General features: G+C 38.3%; 1 protein-coding gene across 2 annotated transcripts in view; it reads left to right on the forward strand.

Annotated features, from left to right (window-relative positions):
• The window catches only part of RTN3 (reticulon 3), a 66331-nt gene that overhangs the window by 4173 nt on the left and 35030 nt on the right, over positions 1 to 27128 (forward strand). Inside the window, exons 2-3 of one of the 2 annotated variants that reach the window (XM_045064003.1) lie at positions 11076 to 11132; positions 20849 to 23212. The exons of the other annotated variant lie outside the window; for it this stretch is intronic. Of the exons in view, the coding sequence (XP_044919938.1) occupies positions 11076 to 11132; positions 20849 to 23212 (2421 nt within the window). The remainder of the gene's footprint in view (positions 1 to 11075; positions 11133 to 20848; positions 23213 to 27128) is intronic. 2 annotated transcript variants of the gene reach the window in all.

Genomic DNA, 27128 nt, shown 5'->3' on the forward strand with positions numbered 1-27128 from the left:
CTTTCATTCACCTTGTCTGTTAGAAGGGAAGTGGAAGACAGCCACAGCGTTTTGTAGATAGCTTGACATGACACCAACATGCTTAAGTATTGAAGCACCTGGCTGGCTCAGTCGAAAAAGCACATGACTCTTGATCTCAGGGTGGTGAATTCGAGCACTACGTGGGGTGTAGAGATTATTTAATAGCTTTAAAAAATACATGCTTAAGTATTGTTTGCGGCATTCTGACCATAAGTTTAGTTCTGATGCACTATGAACCTACTGTCACTGGAGGCAAGAGTACAGAAGACAGCAAGAATGGTCATGTCAATATGGTTTACATTTGCCTGTTGAGTTGGGTGAGATTTTATTTGCCAGGAATAAAAGGTTTCTTTTAAAGCTTTTTTCCTCTTACAGTCACATTCACAAATAATTTAACCACTCTGATGAAACAAACCAGTCTCATACATTTGACAGGTGTACCTTAACCCTAAATTGAAATCTCTAGAGGATTGTTCATTAAATTGCTGGTAAGTGTATCATGTTTTTAATTTTTATGATTTTAGAGATGGTCTGAAAACAAAATAAAATAAATATCATTGCTTTTATTTTGTTCTATGGCAAGGAAATTACATATTTGTCCTAATACAGGACTCACTGTTTTGTTTTGGTGGGGGAAGGTCGATTCCTGTTCATGTTTCAAGTGCTTGTCAATGAAGTTTGGTAGTGAAGGAATTGGTGACATGTCACTGAAGTTTAGGGAAAGTTAAAGTTTCCAGTTTTGTTTGAGATTGTTTGTTGTGTAGAAAAGCACTTCTCTTTAGTAGTAATCCTGGAATTTATGGTTTTTGTAATTCCAAGTGGAATTATAAAGGCTCCAAATAAATGAATAACTATGCATATTGTATGTACTTAGCTTATAGTTTGTGTTTGACTTTATTGTTAATGATGAATTTATAAGTACCTCCTAAACTGTATAAACTTGTGAAAAATATATAAATTTTATAATAAAACTTTTCAGATAAAAATTACCAAGTTGGCCTTATGTTCCTATAATTATCTCATTCAGAAATGACCCAGGAAACTGGTTTAACCTTTTATTCAGTTCACTCATAACAGCTGTTAACTCTAGAATTATTTTTGGTCATTGGGTATGCTAAAGATGTTTTGAAAAATTGTGTATGCTAGGTAATTTTAGCTATAATCAGTTTGGCTTGTTGAAGTCTTCTGCTGCATTTCCATGACGTATATAAGACATGTTACTCTGTGATGCTGCAATTTCTCAGACAGAATCCCTTCAAATAGGATTTGTGTTTTTATTTTGTTAGGAAGGAGTATGGTATAATTGTCAATAGGTAGCCCTCTCATTTTTTTTAAATTTCAAAGAAATATACTTCCCTGTTTTCTCCAGCTGTTTTATTTCTCCCTGTAACCACGTTGTCATGACCAGGAGAAGTGTGATCTTTCTGACACGTTCCTCATTGGCTACTTGCCCTTAGGATGTATTTAAGGGTATTTGGGGAACATTTTTTAAGCAAAACCGATACGGATCCCCTTTTGTCTTGTTACCTGAAGGCATTTCAACAGTGAGAAAAAGTGTCTTCATTTTATATAGGAAGTAAAATATTTGGTTTTTATGTCTTACATTTATTTGTGTACTGCTTTATGGTTTAAGTTTTGCCCGTACATTAACTTAATAAATGTTTGAGCATACAGTAAAGCTTTTTGGAAGATAGGCAAACAAAACAGATCACTAGAGGCTGTATTTAATAGGAGAAAGCCTTATGTTATGTTAATCTGTGACATATGCAGTGATATAAGCCTCATTTTACAGATGAGGAATCAGGCTCAGAGAGATTAAGTTACATGTCTAAAGGTTTGTTGCTCTAACATTGAAGGTAGGATAAAACTAAGGGATTGAGGGCCCAATTCAGTTCTCTTTTAAATGATACTCACTGCCTGTCTTTAACATTTGAAACAACATGTGCTAAAAATCATCCAGTCACCCTCTTTACTTCAGTTTCTGGTTGAAGTTAAAATTTTGATTTCTGGTCCCGTGCTTCCTAAGCCAGCTGCCTTTTTGCTCCACTTGTCTACAGAATCTTCTCTTGTCACCTTCACTAGTTATTTTCCACATTGTTAAATCCGACGGCTCTCAGACCGCATCCTAAGTGCCCTATCAGCAGCTTTTGGTAAAATTGATCACTTGCTTCCTCATTGAAATACCTTTCTCTTTGGTCTTCCATGACACCACATATGCTCATTGGCTGCTCCTGTATCCTTTGCTAGTTTTTCTTCTTTTTTTAAATTTAAGATAGAGTTCACATAACCTAAAAAGCACCAGCCACGTTATAAAGTGGCTTTTTGTATATATACAAGGTTGTGCCACGATTGCCGTTGTCTAGTTCCAGAACATTTTCATCCCTCCCAAAAGAAACTCTATACCTGTGGCAATCACTCTCCATTCCTTGGCAACCACTAATCTTTCTGACACTGTGGATTTTCATAATATTGGTCTTTCATATTGCTAATTCTTTTCTTGTCTCTACTTGTAACATGTGTAGTACTCCAGGACTCAATTCTCAGAACTTTTCTCTTTGCACTGATCTCATTTATGATATCCATCTTGTGGTTTGAAATACCATCTGTAAAGTGGTGACTTGTAAATCTTTATCTTCAGTCTTCATGTCTGATGGACATCTCAAACTTACTGTGTCTAGACCTGAACTCCTGATCTTTCCTTGTATAAATCTGTTCTCAAAGTCTTCTGCATCTCAGTAAGTGGCCATTCGTCATCCATCTTTTGCCCAAATCAGAAATCTTGAAGTCACCCTTGACTCCTCTCTTCCCTTCACACAGTATCAGCAAATCCTACCGATTCTACCTTCAGAATCTATCTAGCGTCTAACCATTTTTCTCCACCTTCATTGTTATCACCCTGGCCCAGGCTGCTATCCTGGCTCTCCTGGATTATTGTGCTTCTTCCTAACTGTTCTTGCCTCTTTTCAGTCTGCTTTCCGTACAACAGCTGGTGTAAACCTGCGAAAAAATAAGTCCGATCATGTCACTTATAGGCAAATGCTCCAGTAGCTTTCGATCACATCACAGTCAGTGCCACAGTCCTTAGAGGGCTGTTGAAGCCTTATGATATCTGGCCTCAACCTCCCTCTTACTCACCCAGCTTTATATACTGGCTCCCTTGCTCTTTTCCACATCAGGAATACTCCTCTACCTCAGAGTCTTACTTGCTGTTCTCTCTGCTTATAATGTTCTTCCCCATATATCCTCCTCACAGCTTTTCTCTCCCTCACCTTTCTTAAGTCTTTGACTACCTTATGTAAATTGCACACAAAAAAATACCTTATAGGCCTCCTCTGCTTTATTTTTCTTACCATCTGTCATATTCTTCTGTTTACATATATATGGTATATAATCTGATTTACTTTATTGTCTGTCTTCCACATTAGATACAAGATCCACCAGAGCAGGGGTTTTTGCTGTTTTATTCACTGCTCTATTTCTAATGTCTGAGCAGGACCAGGCTCTCAGATATCTTTGAATGAGCAACTAGTTATTTTTGTTCAGCTACTAAAATTACAGGTATTCAGTAAATATGGAATGAATGGAGAAATTCTATACCCAGAAGAACATGCATATAAGCAAAGTATTGCATAGGCTTTCACAAGGTCCATCGTTCATGGACTACTATGAAATTGTTCATGGAGCACAGGTTAAGAATGTTTGGTTTTTGAAAATTAGAATACGAGTTTTGCAAAAACTTAACCCCTGTGGAAATTGACATATCCATGAGAGTATTTATGTAAGCCCATAAAACTATATCTGTAATAAATATATCTTGTGTTTAAGATTGGTTTCTTTTATTACTCTCTTTACCTCTGGACTCATGGTATTCTTCACTAATGGCTTTAATCCACAGAAGTTTCTTTTCATAACCACTTGAATGCCAAGTTTTGGAATGTTATGAAGAGACTCCATTTCCAATACTCAGTGGTAGGCTAGTCTGATGTGTCAGAATTAGTAAGTTTAGGGACGCCTGGGTAGTTCAGTGGGTTAAGCCTCTGCCTTCGGCTCAGGTCATGATCTCAGGGTCCTGAGATCGAGCCCCACATCAGGCTCTCTGCTCAGCAGGGAACCTGCTTCCCCCATTCCTCTGCCTGCTTTTCTGCCTACTTATGATCTCTCTCTCTCTCTCTCAAATAAATAAATCTTTTAAAAAAAGAATTGAATATGTTTTTTTTTTTTAAATTTTAATTTTTTTTACTCCTTTTTTTTTAATTGTTGGGTGTCTGGGTTGAGGCACCTCAACATTTGGTTGAGCATCCTACTCTCTTTTTTTTTTTTTTTTAAGATTTATTTCTTTATTTGGCAGAGATCACAAGTAGGCAGAGAGGCAAGCAGAGAGAGAGAGAGGAGGAAGCAGGCTCCCTGCCGAGCAGAGAGCCCAATGCAGATCTCGATCCCAGGACCCTGAGATCATGACCTGAGCCGAAGGCAGAGGCTTAACCCACTGAGCCACCCAGGTGCCCCTAATCTTTGTTTTACTCCTAACAAAATCTGAAGTTTTGATTCAGTGCATTGATCTTGAACATTATTTGGAAAAGGTTAAGACATTTCCAAAAGTACATGTAGTGTTTTAGAAGTTGGGTTATTGAGGGGCTCCTGGGTGGCTCAGTCAGTTGAGCAGTGGGTGGTTGGCTCAGGTCATGATCCCAGGCGGCCTAGGATTGAGCAGCTTCAAGCTTCCTGCTCAGTAGGAAACCTGCTTATCTCTCTCCTCCCCTCTCGTGCTTTCTGTTGCTATCTCTGTCTCTCTCAAATAAATAAATAAAATTTTTAAAAAAAAAAAAGAAAGCCTAACAGAAATAAATAAAATGGACTGTGTAAGTAAGAAATTGGTCACAAGTATTTGAATGACACAGATTCTTTTTTTTTTTTTTTTTTTTTTTTAATTTTATTTATTTGAGAGAGAGCATGAGAGGTGGGGAGGATCAGAGGGAGAAGCAGACTCCCTGCAGAGCAGGGAGCCCCATGCAGGACTTGATCCTGGGACTCCAGGATCATGACCTGAACTGAAAGCAGTCACTTAACCAGCTGAGCCACGCAGGTGCCCCTCTGTTAGACTTTCTAATTGTGTTTCTTTTGCACCAAGAATTCTGCTTGTTCTTCCTCTTGGACTGCATACACATTTACTCCATAAATGTACAAAGAAAGCCTTTCAACTTTGGGATGCACAAGAGTTAAAGTGGAAGGTGCTTAGTGACTTGCATCTAGAGAACACAGTGTGGAAGGACAGTGGAGCAGTACTGCCTGGAGAAACCAGGCAAACCATCTCAGCCAGGGGATCAAGGTTAACATCTTCAGTGATAAGTCATATTGATAGCATGTACCCTTGATCTGTTATGACAAGGATGCCCTTTACCTAAGTGGTAATCTTCTCTAAAACTCCATTCTGACCATGAGACAAACTCAAATTGAGGGACATTCTGACCAGTATTCCCCGTATATCTGACCAAAACTCCTCTAAATTATCAAGATCACTAAAAGCAAGGAAAGTCTAAGAAATTGTCATAGGCCAAAAGAGGCTAAGGAGACATAGTGACAAAAACGAGGTATGGTATCCTGAATGGGATTTTGGGGCAGAAAAAAGGCATTAGGAAAAATCAATGAAATAAAAATAAACTATGGAGTTTACTTATTAGTGATGTGTCAGTGTTGGTTAAATATGACAAATGTACTGCCATATTAGTGTAATTTGTTAACAGTGGGAGAAACTGAGTGATTTATATAAAGTAACACTCTACTACATCTGGGCCTTTTCCATAAATCTAAAACTATTCTAAAAGTAAAAGCTTCATTATTTTTTAAAGAAAGCCTTAATCATGAAAAAGAACTGCTTTGGACAGGACACCTGGGTGGCTCAGTTGGTTGAGCTGCTGCCTTTGGCTCAGGTCATAATCCCGGCGTCCTGGGATCGAGTCCTATATTGGGCTCCTTGCTCAGTGGGAGCCTGCTTCTCCGTCTGCCTCTGCCTGCCACTCTGTCTGCCTGTGCTCACTCTGACAAATAAATAAATAAAATCTTTAAAAAAAAAAAAACTGCTTTGGCTAAGGCAAGGAGGTCCACTTTCATCATTAATATTCAGTAATACAGTGGAGGTCCTAACAAAAATATAAAGGAAGAAAATATATATAGATAAAGGAAAAAATGGTATAAAGTTTGGGGGGAAGAGTTGGTCTGCCTATCCCTGCAATTCTGGTAGGACAGGGGGTATGAATTGGCTCAGTGAAGCAGCTTCTACGGAAATGATGAGTTGCCATCAGGAATTGTGGTCTTGAGAGAGTGGAAATACCCTTTTCAGAGAGCCTAGGTCTATAGACAAACAAAAACTGTAACCCAAATCTTAGTTTTTTGGGTTGTTTTTGTTTGTTTGTTTTCTTTTGAGAGTAAGCAAGGGAGAGCACAAGCGGCAGGGTTGAGCAGAGGGAGAGGAAGAAGCAGGCTGCCTGCTGAGCCAGGAGTTAGATGGGGCTCCATCCCAGAACCGTGACTTGAGTCAAGGCAGATACTTAACTGACTAAGCCACCCAGCGGCCCCATGACAAAAATCTTTTAAAGGTAGAAAGAAAAGATGTTTGAAAGAGCTAATGAATTTCTAATTTTCATTGTATTAATCTTAGATAAAATTTCAGACACTACTTTTCCTTATGTATTGGAAGATGCTTTAATAATCTGTGGAAACTAACAAAAAGGCAGACATTTTGAGGTTAAATATGGAAGTCATTCATTGAAGTTGTTCCTGAAAGTCACCTTGCTGCTTTTCTAAAAATACAGTTTGTGTTCTGTTGGTATTAAAGGGCAGTTTTCACCAAAATGAACAGTTCATTGGAACAATGTTTTTACTGGGGGTTAGAAAACTCAAACAGATTTATTTGGTTTATTTTCCCCCCATCTCAGTAAAACTGGAGTCTCATGTCCAGTCCAACACACCTCTCTTTCTCTCCCCCTAACAATATCTAGCACAGGCTTGACCCAAATTTGAAAACCTACACCAGTGTGCCATTTGGTCTTTTTCCTCCTGTTTTCCATTTCTTACCCACTCCATATGCTGCTGGAGAGAAGGGTTAAGAGGTAAGGGGACAAGGTCTTATCTTACTGGTCTGATGGAGTTTTAAAATATAAACTAGTAAATTTTTAGGTCAGTAGCATACGCATGTCAGATCAGCAATATCAGGACAGGTGATGTGACTGGTGGATAGGATCATAGAGAAAGAAAGCCACAGATTTTCAAGAAAAGTGCAGGTTTAAGTACTGATAAAAGCTTCAGGGGTGTGTGTGTGTGTGTGTGTGTGTGTGTGTGTGTGTGTGTTTTAAATCTTAAATGAGTTTTGTAAGGATTTCATTTAATATGTATATAAATATTTAGGTTAGTGTCTATCGCAGATATTCAGGACTCAGTAAATGGAAGGACCTGTTTTCAAAGAGGCAGGATTTTGGGGGGTAGTTTTGACAGTTTGTTGCAGATTGAAGACTTAGTACAATTTGAAAATCTAGTGGTGTGAACACTGAAAAGATAATTTACTCAAGTTTTATTGAAAGACCTGGTAAGAGATCCCATTTTAGGTGTCCTTTTTCTTCTCTAAGGTTGCTAATATGTTCCTTGAAGAAGGGAATAGATACGTGTTAGGGATTTATCTTTTTTTTTTTTTTTTTTTAAGATTTTGTTTGTTTATTTGACAGCACGAGCACAAGCAGGGGGAGCAGGAGAAGGAGAAGCAGGTTCCCTGCTGAGCAAGGAGCCTGATGTGGGACTCGATCCCAGGATCCTGGGATCATGACCCAAGCTGAAAGCAGAGGCTTAACTGACTGAGCCACCCAGGTGTCCAGGAATTTATAATTCTTTTTTTTTTTTTAATATCTATTTATTTATTTATTTGACAGATCACAAGTAGACAGAGGCAGGCAGAGAGAGGTGGGGGGAGCAGGGTCCCTGCTGAGTAGAGAGCTCTATGCAGGGCTTGATCCCAGGACTCTGCAATCATGATCTGAGCTGAAGGCAGAGGCTTAACCCACTGAACCACCCAGGCACCCCAGAATTTATAATTCTTGAAAAATGTATGTCCATAGCAAAATTCAGGAAAATTAAAAATACAAAGAAAATTAAAAATCAGTGAGTAGTACCACCCAGTTAACATTTTCGTGTCTATCCTTTCATTTGTAACAAACTGATAAACTTTTTTGAAATAAGAATATGTGTTCATTCTTTTCAAAATCTCAAACACAGAAGAAAATATACTTTTTTAAATTTTCATAATCACTCTACTCAGTGAATATCATTTACTTTTTTTTCTTACATGAATTTGTATTTTTTACCAAAATGGGGTCGTGTTGTTGAAATTTTTCAGTGTTCTTTATTCAGTGTGCTATCAACATCATTTAGTGTCGGTAAATTCCTGTCTACAGCAATTTTTAATGAATGGTGTACCATTGTATGGATATATTGAAATTTATTTAACCAGTCTCTAATAGACCTTTTACTAAGTCTACTAAACAAAAAACTGATGCCAAGATTATACTGTAGCTTTTCAATTAAGTCTAGGGCTCTACCTGCTGCCATGGTTCTTTTTAAAACACATGTGATATTGTCAGTCCCTTACCTTAAAATTCTCAGTGATTCCTTATCCCATATAGGATATAATCCAGATTTCATAACATGACATTAGAGTCATTTAGAATTTGGCCAGTTATTCCTTCTTTCCAGAATGCCTTCCTCTGCCATGGTCACTTGACCATGAAGACCAAGTTTACCATCTCTTCTGCAGTGTACCCTAGTGACCTGACTTCACAGCAGTCCCACAACTCAGCAGTTTTACTGGTTTGTATTTCTCTTTCAGTTACTTGTGGGCTTAGCTGTCATCTTGGTATTCCAGTGCCGATACAATGCCTAGACCCGCAAATGGTTACTGTTGTTACTGAATGATAATGTTTGATTTAAGTAATAGCATATGAGAATTAAGATCACCATTTTTTTTTTTTTTTTTAAAGATTTTATTTGACAGAGCGAGACAGGGAGAGAGAGGGAACACAAGCAGTGGGAGGGGGAGAAGCAGGCCTCCTCCTGAGCAGGAAGCCCTATGCGGGGCATGATCCCGGGACCCCAGGACCATGACCCCAGTCAAATGACTGAGCCACCCAGGCGCCCCTAGATTACCATTCTTGAGATTAGTTTCCTATGGCATAAATATGGAATATGAATACAGTATGGTTTTGTAAGTTAGAAGATTTCATGCAATATTGTCAGAAACTGTCACTGGTTATCTGTGCTTTGTATTAGAATAGATGCTATGTATAAGAATTTTTATGTTGAAATTTTCCGTTATGAGGGGGTGTTAGGTGGAGGTGGATAGTCAAGTTCGTAGGATCCTTTTTGGCTGTGGGCTAAACTTATTAGCATTTTTTTTTTAGGTTTATTCAGACTTAAACTCATCATCTGGGAGAGATTTAATGTTGAAGGTAAATATAGGGATGAACCCATCCGGAAACACTGAAGAAACAGAGGAACACTTGCTTTAGAAAAGGAAAGGAGAAAAAAAAAGAAAGAAAGAAAGAAAGGAAAGGAAAGGAGAATGGGGCACCTGGCTGGTTCAGAGTATGCGACCCTTGATCTCAGGAGGAGAGATTGAGCCCCACGTTGGGTGTAGAGATTACTAAAAGCAAACAAGACAAAAACAACCAAAAAACGATTTTTCATTTGTGGTGGTAAATGAGATGCTTCAGCTTGATATAATTAAAAAGCAATGAATTTTAAAATTCTGGTCCTGAGTTATTGAATTGTGCCTGTGCTCCACTAAGCTCTCCATTGCTGTGCCTGTGCTCCGTTGTTTCACGAAATAAATTCGTACTTATTGATGGAAGTTATAGCCCAGTCCTTTAAAGTAATCAACCTCCCTATTTTGAATATTTGTGAAAGCATTTATAATTGCAAGGAAAAAGGAGTAAAGGCCAGTATATTTAGGGACACTTTGTTGGGGGGCTGCTTTTCACATTCTATTTTTATTCATTTTTTTCCATTTTTGATGAAAAGGTAATGTATATATGCTTTGTAATGTATACAGCCAAAGGTCGTAGTGAAAAGCAGATCTCCCCCACTTCAGACCTCAAAGTCCCTCTTATTAGCAACCGGGGGGGGGCACATGTTGTACACTTCAATGCTTTGCTTTTTAATTTCTTCAACTATATCAACATACATAGCTGTTATTTACTCTTTCTCGTAGCAGCTTTTCATAGCGTACTTTTTCAAACAATATTCCTTTGTTTGGATGTAACTAGTCTCCTATTGGTGGTCACTTAGAGTATCCTAATACTTGTAACCAGTGCTGTTACGAATATTCCCATATACATGTGTTTGAATTCTATGCTAATATTGTAGGTTAAATTTCTCGAGGCGTAACCAGCCAAATTAAAAGGGTGACTATTACTGGTGGGGACAGTACATGCATTTATAATTTTGATAAATGTTGCCAAATTGAGAGGAGTATAATTTTAGAAGGTGGGATATTTCTCATGCAGTCCTGTTTTCCTAGTGGATTATTTGTGATTTTTTTTTTTTAAGTATTCAGGGTCTACTTTGCATATTTGCCAAGTATATACCTTTAAATGCTTGTATTAGTGACTAACTCTTCAAAATGCAGTTGAGAATGATTAAAAGCAAATATCCGTTAGTACTCAGGTACCTCTTTTTTCTTTCCCACAAAGAGTCAAAGAGTTGCAGGATAGTATCATCTTTCTTGAGGTTATACTTGTTTAAAAATGCTAGAGGTTCCTCTTTTTTCTTTGAAGGTGAGAATATATGACTAAAACATTTGAATTGATTAACTTATAGAAATGCATCTTGAAAATGAAATAAGGTTTTGCTGCCAGGTGAGTGAAAGCAGTAAATGGAAATAAAGATATGAGTTTTCCCCTCTTGTTTAAACCCAATGAAATTATGATGCTTGCCCCCCCCCCAAAAGTTGGAGAGTTAAAGTTAAAATTCCTGTGTGAGGTTGTCAAATTCTCACGCTCTATATTTTCTTTCAGATTCCTTTGTTTCTTCCTCTTCCTCTCAGCCTGTATCTCTATTTCCGACCTCACAAGGCAAGTCTGTCATTTTTTTGTGTGCATTAATAAAAGAAAAATGTTGAGAAAGAGGCTGTAACTGGGGACATGAGGCACAAGTTTCCTATTGCTCCCAAATCCCTTGAGATACAGACTACAAGGCAGACCTTCATATTTAGTAGTTGCATTGGATTTCCTATAACGGTTAATAAAATAGGGTAAGACTAGTTAGGTGAACCCTTTAAAGGACATAAACTTTAGGTATAGTTTTCAGCATTTCTTAAAAATTATAAACTCACCCACAGAATTTAGAGCAGACAGAATTGTAGCTCATAAAACAACCCACTGTAGGATGCATTTAACCTCCTGATTTGCAGTTATGTAACTGGTTTGGAGTGGTAGTGGATTTGGGGGGGGGAAAAACAGTATTAAAGTGTGCTTCCACTGAACTACCAATGCACTAACTGAGCTGGAGTACTTTAGTGTGAATTTATCTGAGATTTGTCCCAAGAGCTAGGCTGGTTCCAAATTGCCTGGGAACACTGAACCAGTCAGTTGACTTTTTGGCAAGCAAGGCTTGTTTTCCTAGAGATTAAGCTGTAGCTTTGTGGGATTGTTTGTTTACTCTGCTGGCCAGTGAAAAAGGGAATCAAGTGTGATAGCTATATGTTTGTTGGGGTAGCACTACCAAGAATCTGCAAGAGAGAGCACTGTGCTCTGTTACACTAATAATAAAGCAGTTTCATTTGTGTGGTTGTAGTCAACCTAAAATATAGGTCAATGGGAAATGCTTATTTTTAAAAAAGGTAATTAAACTCACTAGATAGGTCTGAAAAGCCCTGTGCAAACAGATTATTGTCCCAGCTGGATTTCTCTAGATGTAAAGTCTGGATGCTGGTTTGATAGGAAGGCTTTGACCTTCTAAGAATGAAAACGAAATGGGTTAAAGTGAATGTAGTATATTTTTTATGAAACATGGTAGATAATTTGTTGCTTTTAAATCAGGCTGATAATATTAGGTTCCCCGGCCCCTTTGTAATGTATCTCATTGTATGAATTTGGGTAACTTGTGGGTCAAATCATGACCTTTGAAATTAAGTGTTTACATTAAAAGTAGATATTTTGTGAATATTAGAAAAATAACTCAAACCTCCAAAGTGACTGGACATCTGAAATCCAACCAGATTGATTTTAAGAGTTTTTTTCCTTATGAGTAATTTAATAATTTAGGCAAGTGGGTATTATATTCCAGTTTATCTGGAATTTTTCCCCCAAATCTGGAAGATAAACTGGTAAAAACATCATAACGTAACAAATGATTACATTTTCTCTATTGTAAATATTTCAGATCTTTTAAAATACATTCTTCATGGTTATAACCTTCAGCCACTTTTTTCATACAGAAAGGGGATAATTGATATCCTAAATAGTGTAATAATGCAAGCCAAGTACAACATACCTAATGTATGGAATGTTGACAAGATAAGTGTCATAGCTTAAAAAATTATACACACATTCAAGTAGAATAGAGTAAATAAAAAGGATTTTGCTAATTAAAAACTAACATTTAAGTAGGCTTCAGTGTCACAGTGAATATGAAAGTTTGTAAAGGAAAATAGATTTGCCATTTTTCCTTTTTGCTTAAAAAGTTATTTTGAGCAGTGTAGATTCAGGATAATGTTATTGTTAAACGAGTATTATAAAGAGGCAGTTAAAAAAAGCCATATCCCTGAAGGTGTTCCAGTCTAGCCATTATTACCACTAGCTTTTTTCTCCTGCAAAAAAAACACATAATGGAAAAGTGACCCAGGAGGTGCTCTACTTCGCTGGCAGGTCTAGAGATCAGCCTGTTGTTTGAGGAAACACCTTGGCAAGTGATTAGATGCATTCCAGAGTAGCCAAGAATGGTAGCTTCTAGTGTGCCTTATAAAAATAAGGAAAGAGGATGTTGGTGTCCTTGTTTCACTGGATTAAAACCCTTGGGGAGATAGCTGGGACCAGTCTGGCCCAATGCAGAGCTTTCAAAGTGGCTGCTGCCACCAAGAGGAACCTTGAGTCCATCACTGGCATTAACCCAACTAACTCATCCGTCTCTGGCTTCCTTAACTCTCAGGCACTTACTTTGCCTTTGAGACTGGTGTCTTGCTTTTAGATCTCTAAGCCATAGTAACAATTTAAAAAAAAAAAAAATAAGATTATTTATTTAATTATTTATTTGACAGAGATCACAAGTAGGCAGGGAGGCAGGCAGAGAGAGAGAGGAGGAAGCAGGCTCCCCGCTGAGCAGAGAGCCCAATGTGGGGCTCCATCCCAGGACCCTGGGATCATGACCTGAGCTGAAGGCAGAGCTTTAACCCACTGAGTCACCCAGGCGCCCCCATAGTAACAATTATTAAGTATGACATTTTCATGTTTGAGAATGACCTCTTCGATCCTGAAATAGTTGTTGTTGGCCTCCAGGGAGATGAATGTACAAAAAACTGCCACTAATTTGTGGGCTGGATAAAGGAAGGGCAGTTAAATTTTCAAGAGAGAATTATGTAATATTTATTAAATTGTAGTCCTTTGAAGTAGACAGCTATTTAAGGTAGCAAAGCAAACTTTTTGACAGCCATTAAATACATTTGTAATGACGTATTAGAATAATCAGTTTCTTTTTAAATAAGTTGTATTCCTAACTAGGTCCTTTGTAGTCTTTTCTCATTGATTACTTTTTTCTTATCAAGCAGAATTTAATTTCAGCCTAATTCCTAAGTGTTTCAAAATAGGGGAATAAATTTAAGTGGTGTTTTCCAATAATGTAAAATAAAGATATTAACAGATGTATACATGTAGGCTCGTTTTTATTGAGCTTTTACTGTGTTCCGTACTTTATGAGAATTGTTTCATTTAATCCAGCCAGTTTCATAGAGGAAAGGTTACTAGCTCATTTACCAGTTGACATGGGTTTAAAATGGTGCAGTAACTTACTCAAGATCACAGAGTGAATAAATGACAGATGAAGGACTCCAAAGTCCATGCTCATAAGCACTGCCTTATGGTAAAGATGATAAAGTATATTAGTTGTATTTTAGGGTTTGCAGATATTGTTAGAGATGTCATTTTGAGGTTAATGCTACAGTCATAAGAGCGGGGGAAGAGGCAGAAATTACTATTTTAGCCATATCGTTGCTGTTAGTGATGTAATTTAGTATTGTGGGGGGGCTGTGCTCCCTCCATGAGCACAAAATCAAACTGCAATTTGGTTTCTACTTCTGAAACCTTTGATAAGAGTGGAGGCTGAAACATACACTGATTTTCTTCAGAAAACATGGAGAAAAAGTAGATAAAAATAAGATGGGAAAGAGGGGAAGCTGAGGAACTGGAAGCACATTTGCAGTAATGAACATTTGCATTCAGTTTGAGTAATGCAGTAGGCATCTGGAATAGGAAGTTAAACACTGAACTTTGGGGCAAGCATTTGAGGAAAAAAATTTGCCAGTTACAGCCTTTTTTTTAACAAAAGCAAAACATTTTTCTTTGTACAGAAGAGACTTTTTGTTTAGGATCTAGCTTGGCTGCAAAGTGTCTGCTGGCTAACTTCCTATTTTGATGCTGTGGCTGAAAGTTGCTGATACTGTTTTGCACGAGAATTTGTCTTTCCTTCCTGTTTTGTGAACATGAGAAATTTCAAGTGTAGGAAAACCTATACCTGAATATTTCAAGCCTCCCTTGTATGAATATGCATAGTATTTCTTCGCTGATGTGTATGGCTTTTCCATGGTGCAACTATCCTTTTAATTAAAAGTAATGAATTTCCTTAGTGAGGAGGGAGGGGAAATAACCAAATAGTATCTAATAGTATCTAAAACAGAATTCCTTTTTTTTTTTGTTATGATTTTATTTATTTATTATTTGAGAGAGAGACAGAGCATGAGAGACAGGGTCAGGGAGAAGCAGATTCCTTGCAGAGCAGGGAGCCTGATGCGGGACTTGATCCTGGGAGTCCAGGATCACAGCCTGAGCAGAAGACAGTCGCTTAACCAACTGAGCCACCCAGGCGCTCCCTAAAACAGAATTCTAAGCTATTCCCTTTTTTAGGGAGAACTCTGATAATAGGATATGACATTCATTATTTACTATTCTAGATCACATTTTTAGTAATTAAGTTACCAACACCTGAATAAAAATATTAAATCTTTTTTGAAAAGTCCGTTTGGGGAATAAGAAAGTAAAAGGAAACTTATGAAGGATAGAGTAAACAGTATTATGAAAAGGGGTTTTTTTTGTTGTTGTTGTTGTTTTTTTTCATTTTGGTGTATTTACTTGAAGTGAACACAGTATTCACTTGGAAGTTGATTTTTTCATCGTGTCCTTTTTTTTTTTTTTTTAAGATTTTATTTATTTATTTGACAGAGATCACAAGTAGGCAGAGAGAAAGGAGGAAACAGGCTCCCTGCTGAGCAGAGAGCCCGATACAAGGCTCGATCCTATGACCCCCAGGACCCTGAGCCGAAGGCAGAGGCTTTAACCCACTGAGCCACCCAGGCGCCCCTTTTCACGTCCTTTTTAAGTCCCCACCTTGTTCTGAGATAAAATACTGCAGGCATAGAAGAGGGAACATTGTTCCTGAATTCCCACACCTTAGTCTCCAGTCAAATGGGGCTTTTGCTTTATTCCAATCAAAATTTCGTGTGAGTCACTATACTTTAAAATGAGTAGATTGAAGTATTTAAAGCAGGCACAAAAGGACTGCCCATTCCCTACTAACCTGTAAGCTGTGCATCTGGACAAGGACAGGGACAAGAGTGAGAGTCAAAAGCATCAGGCTCATCTCCTGTGGGATTTTTACGGGACTGGAGTTCTGAAGTACAGCTTAATTTTTTTTACCTTTATAAAATTCATAAAGTGTAGTACAGCTCTGGTTTTCAACCAGGTTCATTACCTAGGAAACTTGTAATGCAGATTGCATCGCGCTCAGGAAATTCTGAGTCACCTAATGCAGAGATCATACATGAAGTACTAGTAGTTCTAAAGTTTGAAAGGGAGTGTCAAAGATGGCATCCAAGACTGGTTTTGTGCCATGTTGTCATATTATTCAGCTAGTTGACATCGAACTAAAATCTACTTTGACCTTGGTGGTAAAATGAAACCTTTTGTTCAGGAACAGTTCTTTTTTCTTTTAACATTGCCTTCGAATTTTATGTGTTGGGCTGCCTTAAATGTCTTTACCTACACAGAACCCAGCATAATTCTTGGAATGCCACAGGCATTCGTTTTGTAATAACTGGTTCAGAAGTTGCATCACCCAAACTTTTGAAATAGGTAAAAGCTCTTTAAATTACTTTAAATTACTTTTTATTTGAGAAAGTGTCTGAATCTCTGAATGAGGATTTATATACTCTCCCCTTATCAAAAAAGCATATGATCTGGAGTTTCTGTGTCAGGAGAAAAAAGAATTATTATTTTATTATTTATTTATTTATTTATTTATTTATTTATTTTGAGAATGTGGTGTCTGTGGACATTTACTGAGGATTTACCAAGTGCCAGATAGCACTCTAAGCACTTTTCACGTATTAACTCATTTAATCCTCACAGCAGTTCTCAAGTTAGGTTTTTTAGTATCACTGTTTTTTTAGAGAGATTAAGCAACTTGTCAAGGCCACATGATTAATAAGTATTGATCAAATGATTTTGCATCTTTTTTTTTTTTAAAGATTTTTATTTATTTATTTGACAGAGACACGACAAGAGAGAACACAAGCAGGGGGAATGGGAGAGGGAGAAGCAGGCTTCCCACTGAGTAGGGAGCCCGATGTGGGGTTCGACCCCAGGACCCCGGGATTATGACCTGAGCCAAAGGCAGACTCTTTTTTTTTTTTTTTTTAATATTTTATTTATTTGACAGAGATCACAAGTAGGCAGAGAGGGAGGAGGAGGTAGGCTCCCCGCCCAGCAGAGAGCCCGATGCAGGGCTCTATCCCAGGACCCTGAGATCATGACCTAAGCCAAAGGCAGAGGCCTTAACCCACTGAGCCACCCAGATGCCTCCGAAGGCAGACTCTTAACGACTGAGCCACCCAGGCGCCCCTGTTTTGCATTTTGAATTTTTTGATGTGGGAGCGGTCTAGAAATTTAGACTGCCAACTTAGTTTTCTTATCTTATTTTGAATAGTACACTTCACTTAAGTGGGGACTTACAAGTATTTAGAGTTTAGGAAGATACAGGTAAGCAAGAAGCTCAGTACTGGATAAATTTGGGAACATTCTCAGGTTATGACATTTTTCACCTCTTACCGTGTGTAATTCCCTTTTTAAACAAACCTATTAGGTGTATAGATCCATACCAGATTTTTAAGTAATTAGAATTCTTGAAAATGAATATGCACATTAAATCCTATTACAGCAAATACCTGAACTAGAAAATACTAGAATATTTTGACAGACATTGATTTTGAGTGATATTGAAAGTCCCTTGTAGTGCATGTGAAGGGTTGAATCCTTTGAAAAGGGAAAGGGAATGGGCATTTTCTGAGATGTAAGATGATTCAGAGTCATTCTGTCAGGCACTTTTACAGTGTACACGGTGTTGTAAAAATGAACAGCCTTCGAACTCCTGGCGTTTTCTGCTGTTTTGCAGTCTTGGACAACACCAATGACTATTAAGTGCCATACTCACTAATTGGAGGAGTCTTTGCTTATGGGAGCCGTTCTAGAAAAGGCTTAGTAGATTCTGGTCTCGTTCTATTTAATGTTTTCATGCCTTTATAAACTCTTTACTTCCAGCCCAGTTTTTTCCATTGTCTGGGTACAAGTCAGCTCTGTCCAAGTTTGTTAGGGCTTCATCTAGCCAAAGAAACTTCTTTTCATTTGCTGAAATTCTAAACATGATGATTAAAGTTGAAGCACAGATGCGAATGCTAACTTAACTTTGTTACACATGGGAAAGCTTGATTGACAGTGGTGAGGGCTGGCACCTGTATCTCACAGTCTAAGAGGAGTTAGAGCAGCATTAAGCTCTTTTTGCCCCCAGGCCAACCCCCCCTCCCCGCAAAAGCACTATCTACTCCATATAAATTCACAAATTATAAATATCACAAAATTATTATTAGGAATATGACTGAAGTTTTTTTGTGTGCATAATAGTGACATCATATTAAAGAATTAATTAGAGAATGTTATAAGTTTTATTTATTGCAGAACTTGCTGATTTCTAACCTAATCTTCTAGCTTTACCTCAGATTATTATATACCTAACTTAAAACTTCTGGAGTATTAAGAGTTCAAGGGGAAAAAAAAAGAGTTCAAGGAATAAAGGAGAGAAACAAGGCTTGGAAAACTGACAAGTTTGTGTCTGACAAAGCATGTTAGAAGGGTTCCACCATGCTTTTTCCCCCTGGTAATAAGCGCATTCTTCTGTTAGCTTTCAGGGTAGGTTGCTTCCTTTTTCCTTTCTTCCAGCCCACCACCATCACCACCACATCATCATCATCATTGTACTCACTGATTCTGCTCATTGTCTGTCTCCTGCTCTGGGCGCAGGTGCTCTTACAGCACCACAAACACAAGGGATCTTTTGTTTTGTTCACTGCTTTTAATCTAGTTTCTAAGGCAGTGTCTGGCACATGATAGGCACTAATATTTGTGGAATTACTACTAATTCATTTTGTCCACTTCTGTCTAGAAGATGATTGGTCTGAGTCCTCTGATACCTTAGTCTCTAAAAACATTATTATAAGCCTTGCATTCCCTATAAAGTGGGAGTCAGTTTTGATCGTGTCAAGAGTTCCATTCATGTTTGAAGGGAGGGGCTCCCAAACAGTTTTAATCTTTTTTTTTTTTTAAAGATTTTATTTATTTATTTGACAGAGAGAGATCATAAGTAGGCAGAGAGGCAGGCAGAGAGAGAGAGGAGGAAGCAGCTCCCTGCTGAGCAGAGAGCCCAATGTGGGGCTCGATCCCAGGACCAAAGGCAGAGGCTTAAACCCACTGAGCCACTCAGGCGCCCCAATAGTTAAACTATTCTAAAGGTCGGATTCTATTATGTGAAATTTCAGTGATGTGTTGAAATAGAGGAACTTCATCTGGCATTTGGAAACATTTTTTATAATAGTTAATTCTATTTTTTGGAGTAAGATATTTAATTTTTATTTCTTTTCAGCCTTATAAAATGATTTTTAATAAAGTCACAATTTTGCTTCTGTTATTCAGCTTCTCACATGAAAAAGAGCATAAGCTGAATAAAAGTCATCCCATATGTTTTTCTCTTCCACAAATTCACAGTCCCTCATTCACACTCAGCGCTGTGCTGTCCAGAGCCTGTTCAGGTCTCATCTGACCAGACTGAATCTTTGATGCACTCATTTGGAACTATGTATTTAAGACCTACTTGTTCTAACTCCAGAGATAGCAACAATGTGCAAGAAAGACTTACTACACTTGGGACAGTCTTGATCTTTTCTTCAGTAAAAACTTGCTAGATTGGAAAGTTGGAAAACAATGTGATAAATCATTGGCTGCTGTAGTATTAATAATTGATAGATTTAATTAATCTATTACTTTTAGAGGGATATTTTCTGTTTTAAAAGGATCTCTGGTGTTAACTCTTTTATTTTTAAGATTTTATTTATTTGAGAGAGAGAGAGCACGAGAGGGGGCAGGGTTAGAGGGAGAAGCAGGCTCCTCACTGATCAGGGAGCCCAATATGGGGCTCCATCCCAGGACTTCAGGGTCATGACCTGAGCCAAACGCAGTCACGTAACCATCTGAGCCACCCAGGCGCCATGGGGTTAACTCTTCTTAATCACAGAATAAACCTTACCAGTTTGCACAGTTTTGTGTTGGTTAGATTGTCACATTGGTGCAAGAAATTTTGGAGCAGGCCAATCATTTCATACTCTTTTTAGTTTAAAATGAGGTCGTCTAGGGGTCCCTGCGTGGCACAGTCATTAAGCGTCTGCCTTCCGCTCAGGTCATTATCCCAGGGTCCTGGGATCGAGTCCCACATTGGGCTCCCTGCTTGGTGGAAAATCTGCTTCTCCTTCTCCCACTCCCCCTGCTTGTGTTCCCTCTCTTGCTGTCTGTCTCTCTCTCTCTCTCTCTGTCAAATAAGTAAATAAAATTTTTTAAAAATAAAAATAAATAAATAAAATGAGGCCGTCTATACCTGAGACCAATCTTCCCTGTGGGTAGAGTAGAGTAATTCTAGTCTGATTCTTAGGCTCAGGAGGGGATCCACTGTATCTCCTGAGAATCAAAAAGAACAGTGGTCACTTTTTTTTTCCTTCTCAAACTGTCAGACTATAACAGTGGGTTTGTGGAAGCTCTGTGTACTGAAATGTGCAGCTTACAGATGAGAACATATCAGTACTTCATAATATTAAGTTGTTTTATATTGATTACACTGAATAGCTCTACCAAAAAAACAGGGGGAAAAAACTTCGCCAGATTTCCCAATCTCATTACATTTCTTTATGCTTTACCTTTACAATGGAAAAAGTAGACGGAAATATATTTGTCATGAAAATCTTTTGTCATCTGCAATTTGTAGCATGATACAGCTTTTCTGTTTCACTCTTGGCACTTTTTATGCATGTTTTATAGGATAGCTGTTGATCGTTGTTTTGTTATATATTTTGTGTGTGTGTGTGTGTGTGTGTGTACATCCTGTGTGTATGTAACTTGGAAAATGAAAAGCATGCTGCTTGGCCTCACTAGTTAATGTGTGATTGTACCTGGTAAACAAACTTTTTTCTTTCAAATTCTGACCATAGAGGGATTGAGCTCTCTTTGCTCTGATGAGCCACCTTCAGAAATTATGACTTCCTCCCTTTTTTCGTCTTCTGAAATGCGTAACACTGACCTTACTATACCACACGGAGAAAAAAGCAGTGTGTTAGGCAGCCAGCCTATTTTAGCCAAAGAAGGAAAAGACTGTTTGACCCTCCTAGATGCGAAAAAAATGGAAAAGCCTCAAGGGACCAATAAAGGCATAGCATGCTCCCCAGTTTCTGTTGCAGAAGGCGTTGAGTATAACCGTCCTTCCATTCCAGCCAGTTTCCCAGAGCGTCCTGCTTTTCTCTCAGAGGAAGTTGGTCTAATGGAACAGCAAATAAATAAAGATCAGGAGTCCAAGAACCCAAATGAGGTAGCAGGAACCGATGATAAAACCGGCTTGGAGGTTGCTGACAAGTTCACTTTGCCTCCAGCCCAGAAACCACTCACCCAGGAGCCTAAGGCACAAGGCGTTTGTACATATTCCTTATCCCCATCTGAACTTTCAGGAGGTGATATTACTGAAAAGGATTCCCCCGAGTCACCATTTGAAGTAATTATTGACAAAGAAGCATTTGACAAAGAATTTAAAGATGCATATAAGGAGAGCACAAATGATTTTGGTAGTTGGGCAGTGCACGTTGATAAAGAATCGTCTGCAGACATTTTGTTGGAGTCTAATGACAAATTATTTCCGCTGAGAAGTAAAGAGGCAGGGCGCTACCCAACTTCTGCGTTACTCACTAGACAGTTTTCGCACACAACTGCAGCGCTGGAAGAAGTGTCTAGATGTGTGAATGATATACATAACTTTACTAATGAAATACTGACTTGGGATTTGGTTCCCCAAGCAAAAGAAGAGAGCAAGAAATCTGATTACATCACAAAAACTACAGGACTTGATAGGAGTGAATATAATTCAGAAATCCCAGTTGTAAATCTTAAAACTAACGCTCACCAGAAATTTCCCATTTGTTCTATTAATGGGAGCGCTCCCATCAAATCAGCAAGTGACTGGGCACCGACCTCTCTCCCACAAGAAAATGCTGTCATTGAAAAACCTATGCCAGACTGTCTCCATTCCGCAAAGGAAATTAGTATCAAAGGCGTGGGAGGCAGTGTGCAGAAAGAAGATAATACGCTTTCAGAGTTACCTAGATGGCCTCTTGAGAAAGGTGTCTCTTTGGGTTCTGGAGTGGCCACTGTGAAAGTGGTCTTACCTGACGGCCACCTAAAAGGTGACGTGAACTGGCAGAGCTCTATGTTAGCAGAAGCCACAGAGGCTGATAGTTCTGCTGAGTCTGATGACACAGTAATAGAGGACGTCCCAACCAATATTTCATTTGAAAGTAACAAAGTTCAGGCTGAAAAACCTGTTTCCGTTGCAAGCACTATTGTAAAAAGAGATGAAAGAGAAATCGAAGAGGTTGTCGGTGGCAGCAGGGAAAGTAAAACATGTGAAACCTTTGAAGGGCCAGTCAGTGGCTCTGAGGCAGCACAAGTTCAGCCTGATAGTCTTGAAAGGAGTGCAACTGGGGAGGCGGTACGTTCCCAAGTACCTGATCGGAATGGCATGTCGGGAGACGTGGGGCAGTCAGGCAGCATAAGCGAAGTTGCTCCTGAAAAGCCCGTTGCAACTGAGAAGCCCAAACTTCCTTCAGTTCTGTCTCCAAGTGTTCTTAAGGAGAGAGAATTCTCATTACATGTGACAACGTCTGCCTGTTTGGAGTCAGTACATGAAAAAAGTGTTAAAAATGCAGATGATTCTTCCCCAGAGGACCTGATAGCAGCCTTTACAGAAACCAGAGTGGAAGGAATTGCAGATAAACGTGCAGGAAATGCCTTTCAGGCAACATCAGAAAAGACTTCGGACTTTAAAGCAACTCTTGCTTTGGAAGCCTTGCATGAAACTGAATCAGGTGATTCTGAAATTAAAGACGTAACAAGCAAACACCCTGAACAAAGCAGAGAGACTAACGACGGAAGTACGGTTCTGGATGTTTTCCCTGCCCAAGGTACTCCAGCAGCATCTCTTGACTTAGAACAGGAACAGCTCACAATCAAAGCTCTTAAGGAGCTGAGTGAAAGGAAGGTTGAGAAGTCAGCTTCTGTACCGGGTAGTGCAGAATCTCCTCCTGAAGAAGTATCCAAGCAGATTTTCACATGTGATCCAGAATCTTCTTGGCTTCAGAGATCGTCTGATGTCCTAGAACACACAGAAGTTAATGCTGGATCTGATCTTGGGATTTCCAAGAAGCCCACAATTAGCAAAGAAACCACTAGGGTAGAGACTATTTCGAGCCTTAGTATGACTGAAGTGGTAAACAAGCAAGTCCTAGCAAGACTTCTAACAGACTTCTCAGGTAATCATTTACATTAGAAATACTGCATGTGATTAATTCTGCTGTGGTTGATTACTTATTAGAGTGTCATCTGATTTTATGTCACCAAAATTATGGCTAGAATAAAAACAACACTGCATAATGGGGAAAGGTAGAATTTTTTGTGTGGTTGCCTTGATTGGTCTCTCTTATACAAAAATTTCCCAAAGCAGTAGACCACTTTTTAATACTCTCCTTAAAACATTTTTTATGTTCCAGTTTTTTTCCCCCCCTCAAGGTTCTCCTTTCCTTACAGGTTGGCCCTAGAGCAGTTGCTGCGTTAAGAATATCCTTAGACATTTATTTATTTAGAAAGCTTGCTTTTAAATCTCCATAATAGTAGAACTGCTTGTTACCACTTGGGTTTTTGGCTGTGGACCTTGTGAAATCTATTTAGCAATCAAAGATCAAGGAATTCCAGCTGGGAACGACAGCAAATGAAACTTTTAATTAATGTGATCTTATACTACAGAGATTTTACACTCTGAAAGTAGGTAACCAGTAATGTATTATAGTACTGTTTCATGAGTATTGCATAAGAGAAGTCATGCATTCTTCTACTTTGGACCTTACTGAATACCCTTTAGGCCAAATTTATTGTGTGGTACTGGAAGCCCTTCCCGTTGTCTTGTCTGTTTATTTGAATGATTCCTTTTCTTGAAATCAGCATTTAGTTAAATTACTGCAAATGCTGTCTGTTCTGGGATCTTGGAAGGTGTAAGCAGAAAAGGATATGTAAAGGCTTCCAAAAGGGACCCGCAACCTCTATGTTGTGCAGTCACTCTTAGGTGCTACGTAGGGATCTGTGGTTTTGCAGGCTTCTCTGACAGTGGATCCCTCTTTTCGAATGAAATGATATACAGAGTTAGACTATTTAAAATAAAAATAAGATTTTTTTGTTGGCATAAACTTATAAAAGTGATTATACCACCCCCACCCCCCCGCATAAACATTGTATTTTGCATAGAATGGGGAGGAGGTCCAGCCCTTAGCGACCACTGACTGTTCTATCCTGGTGGCAGCCAGAGCACTGCTCAGCTCCCCCTACTGGGGTGTCTGTCAAGAGCTTGTCCTTCGCCAGTGTGATGTGCCTCATTAGGTGCCCATGCCCTCAGCGTTGCCTTGGCTTGCTCATGTTCTCTGTCACCTGTGGCCCTGGTTGAGGTACATGACTGGGGGGGGTCTCCAGAGCCATGGCCGCTGCCCTTCAGCTGCGGCACCTTTACCTTTTATTTCCTTACTGAAGACCACAGGCAGATTACTTAGTCTTTCTAAATTTTAATCTTTAAAATAGAGATAATCGTGCTTACCTTATGATATTGTGGGGATCAAATGTGGACATGCAAGTGATGCAGTGCTTAGCACATAATAAATACTCATTTAACACAAAGTACAGGACCTGGCATGTGGTAGGTACTGGGTAATTATTTGTTAATTGTGAGTGAATTGTTCAGTATCAGTGAAAACATTGAGACTGTTTTATAAACTGAAAAATTTGAAGAAGCAGTGAAGGATGACTGTTACTCTTCTAGTAATTGAAGATCGCTGAGCTTGGATAGAGGAGTGCTGAGTTTTCATTGTTGCTTTATAGCTTCTAGAAGGCTTTGAGCAGTTAAGTGTATTACCTTTTGGGGCCTCAGTTTCCTTCTCCATAAAGTGAGGATGTTTCAGGAAATGATCTTCAATATAATTTTCATAATGTGACTCTGACTCTGGTATATTCTAGGTTTCTTTGTAAATTGTTGTCATAATTCTCACAGGTTGTTCTTTTGAGTGATAAGGCATATGGGAATTAGGCTACAAGAATTTCAGTGTCTAATTTTGGCAAATTCCTGCTTTAGCGTGACCTCAGTTAACTCACCTAACTGGTTTGGCATCTTCCTTTGTTAATATGGTAATAATTATTTTGCTCTGCTTTATGATGTTGTAGTAAACAAAGTACTGTGTAAATACTAATTATTAGTAATTCTTAACCGAGTTATTTAATCTATTGTGAGAGGTGAAGAGGGCTATGGAAGCTTAGGATATTTGTCGCTGGCCAAATTCTATCATTAGTAGACATTTTTAGATGCTAATTAAACACCAGTATAATTAGACCAAGAAGCTAAAGGGCTTTCCTTTGCAGACTTCAAAATAGAAAACCTTTTTAAGTTGTCTGTCTTTATGACTAAATCTTTTAAAATATAACTACTTCAGCAAAATACATCAGTCTCTAGTTCTGAGTAGTAAATCTGAATAGTCTTGCCTTTAAAGTAAAACCTGTTCTGTAATTATGTTCTGCCTGCAATTATGGGGAAAATAGGCAAAAGAAACAATGAAAAATAATAATGGGTTTTTTTTTTTTTGCTGTCTTATGGGATATTGTGTACAAGTTTGTAATGAAGCATACACTTCATTTCCTTTATGATGCTACTATATATATATATAATTCAATAATTCTGGTATGATCTATGGTATAACGAATCATTTGGGGAAAATTTAGATCCTTGCTCATATACCTAACTTGGTGAAGACAGGTTTTTGGATTTTAGTATCCAGATTGGCAAGAATACAAGGAAATAGGCAGGTAGATATTTTGGTGATAGGTAGATGTAAGTTTTTACAACTTTTCTGGAAGGCATTTTGGCAGTATGTAACAGAGTCCTAGAACTGATCTAGCAGTTTTGTTTCTAGGAATTTATTCTAGGGGAAAAAAAATTATGTACAAAAACAACTGCAAAGTTGTGGAAGTTTTTGTTTTTTGGGAGGTTTTGGGCTTATTTATTTATTTATTTATTTTAGACTTTATTTATTTTGGGGCACCTGGGTGCTTCAGTCATTAAGCCTTTGCCTTTGGCTTGTGTCATGGTTCCAGGGTCTTGGGATCAAGCCCTGCATCAGGCTCTCTGCACAGTGGGAGGCCCACTCCTGCTTGTGTTCCCTGTCTCGCTCTCTTTCCAAATAAATAAATAAATAAATAAATTTTTAAAAAAGATTTTATTTACTTAGAGAGCTCTAGCAGAGGAAGAGGGAGAGAGAGAATCTTTTCTTTTTTTTACTTTTTAAAAATTTTTAAATTTTATTAACAATGTATTTTTATTAACATAATTTTATTAACATGTATTATATGTATTATACATTACATATAATGTAATATAATATCTGATTAAAATATAATGTATTATGCATATATACATATAATGTATAATGTGCTTTTAAAATTTTTATTTTTATTAACATATATAATATTTATTTTTATTAGCATATAATATATAGCCCCAGGGTACAGGTCTGTGAATTGCCAGTTTTACACACTTCACAGCACTCATTATAGCACATACCATCCCCAGTGTCCATAACCCAACCACCCTCTCCCTACCCCTGGCAGCCCTCAGTTTGTTTTGTGAGATTAAGAGTCTCTTATGGTTTGTCTCCCTCCTGATCCCATCCTGTTTCATTTATTCTTTTCCTACCCCCCAAACCTCCCACATTGCCTCTCAACTTCCTCATATCAGGGAGATCATATGATAGTTGTCTTTCTCTGATTGACTTTTCGCTAAGCATAATACCATCTAGTTCCATCCACATCGTCACAAATGGCAAGATTTCATTTCTTTTGATGGCTGCATAGTATTCCATTGTGTGTGTGTATACATATATATGTGTGTGTGTGTATGTATACACATACCACTTCTTCTCTATCCATTCACCTGTTGATAGACAACTAGGTTCTTTCAATCGTTTGGCTGTTTTGGACATTGCTGCTATAAACATTCAGGTGCACATGCCCCTTTGGATCACTACATTTGTATCTTTAGGGTAAATACCCAGTAGTGCCATTGCTGGGTTGTAGGGTGGCTCTATTTTCAACTTTTTGAGGGACTTCCATGCTGTTTTCCAGACCAGTTTCCCCAGGTTG

This window comes from Mustela putorius, unplaced genomic scaffold (assembly GCF_011764305.1).
Source record: "Mustela putorius furo isolate JIRA1106 unplaced genomic scaffold, ASM1176430v1.1 tig00000127_pilon_pilon_pilon, whole genome shotgun sequence".
Classification (NCBI taxonomy): Eukaryota; Metazoa; Chordata; class Mammalia; order Carnivora; family Mustelidae; genus Mustela; species Mustela putorius.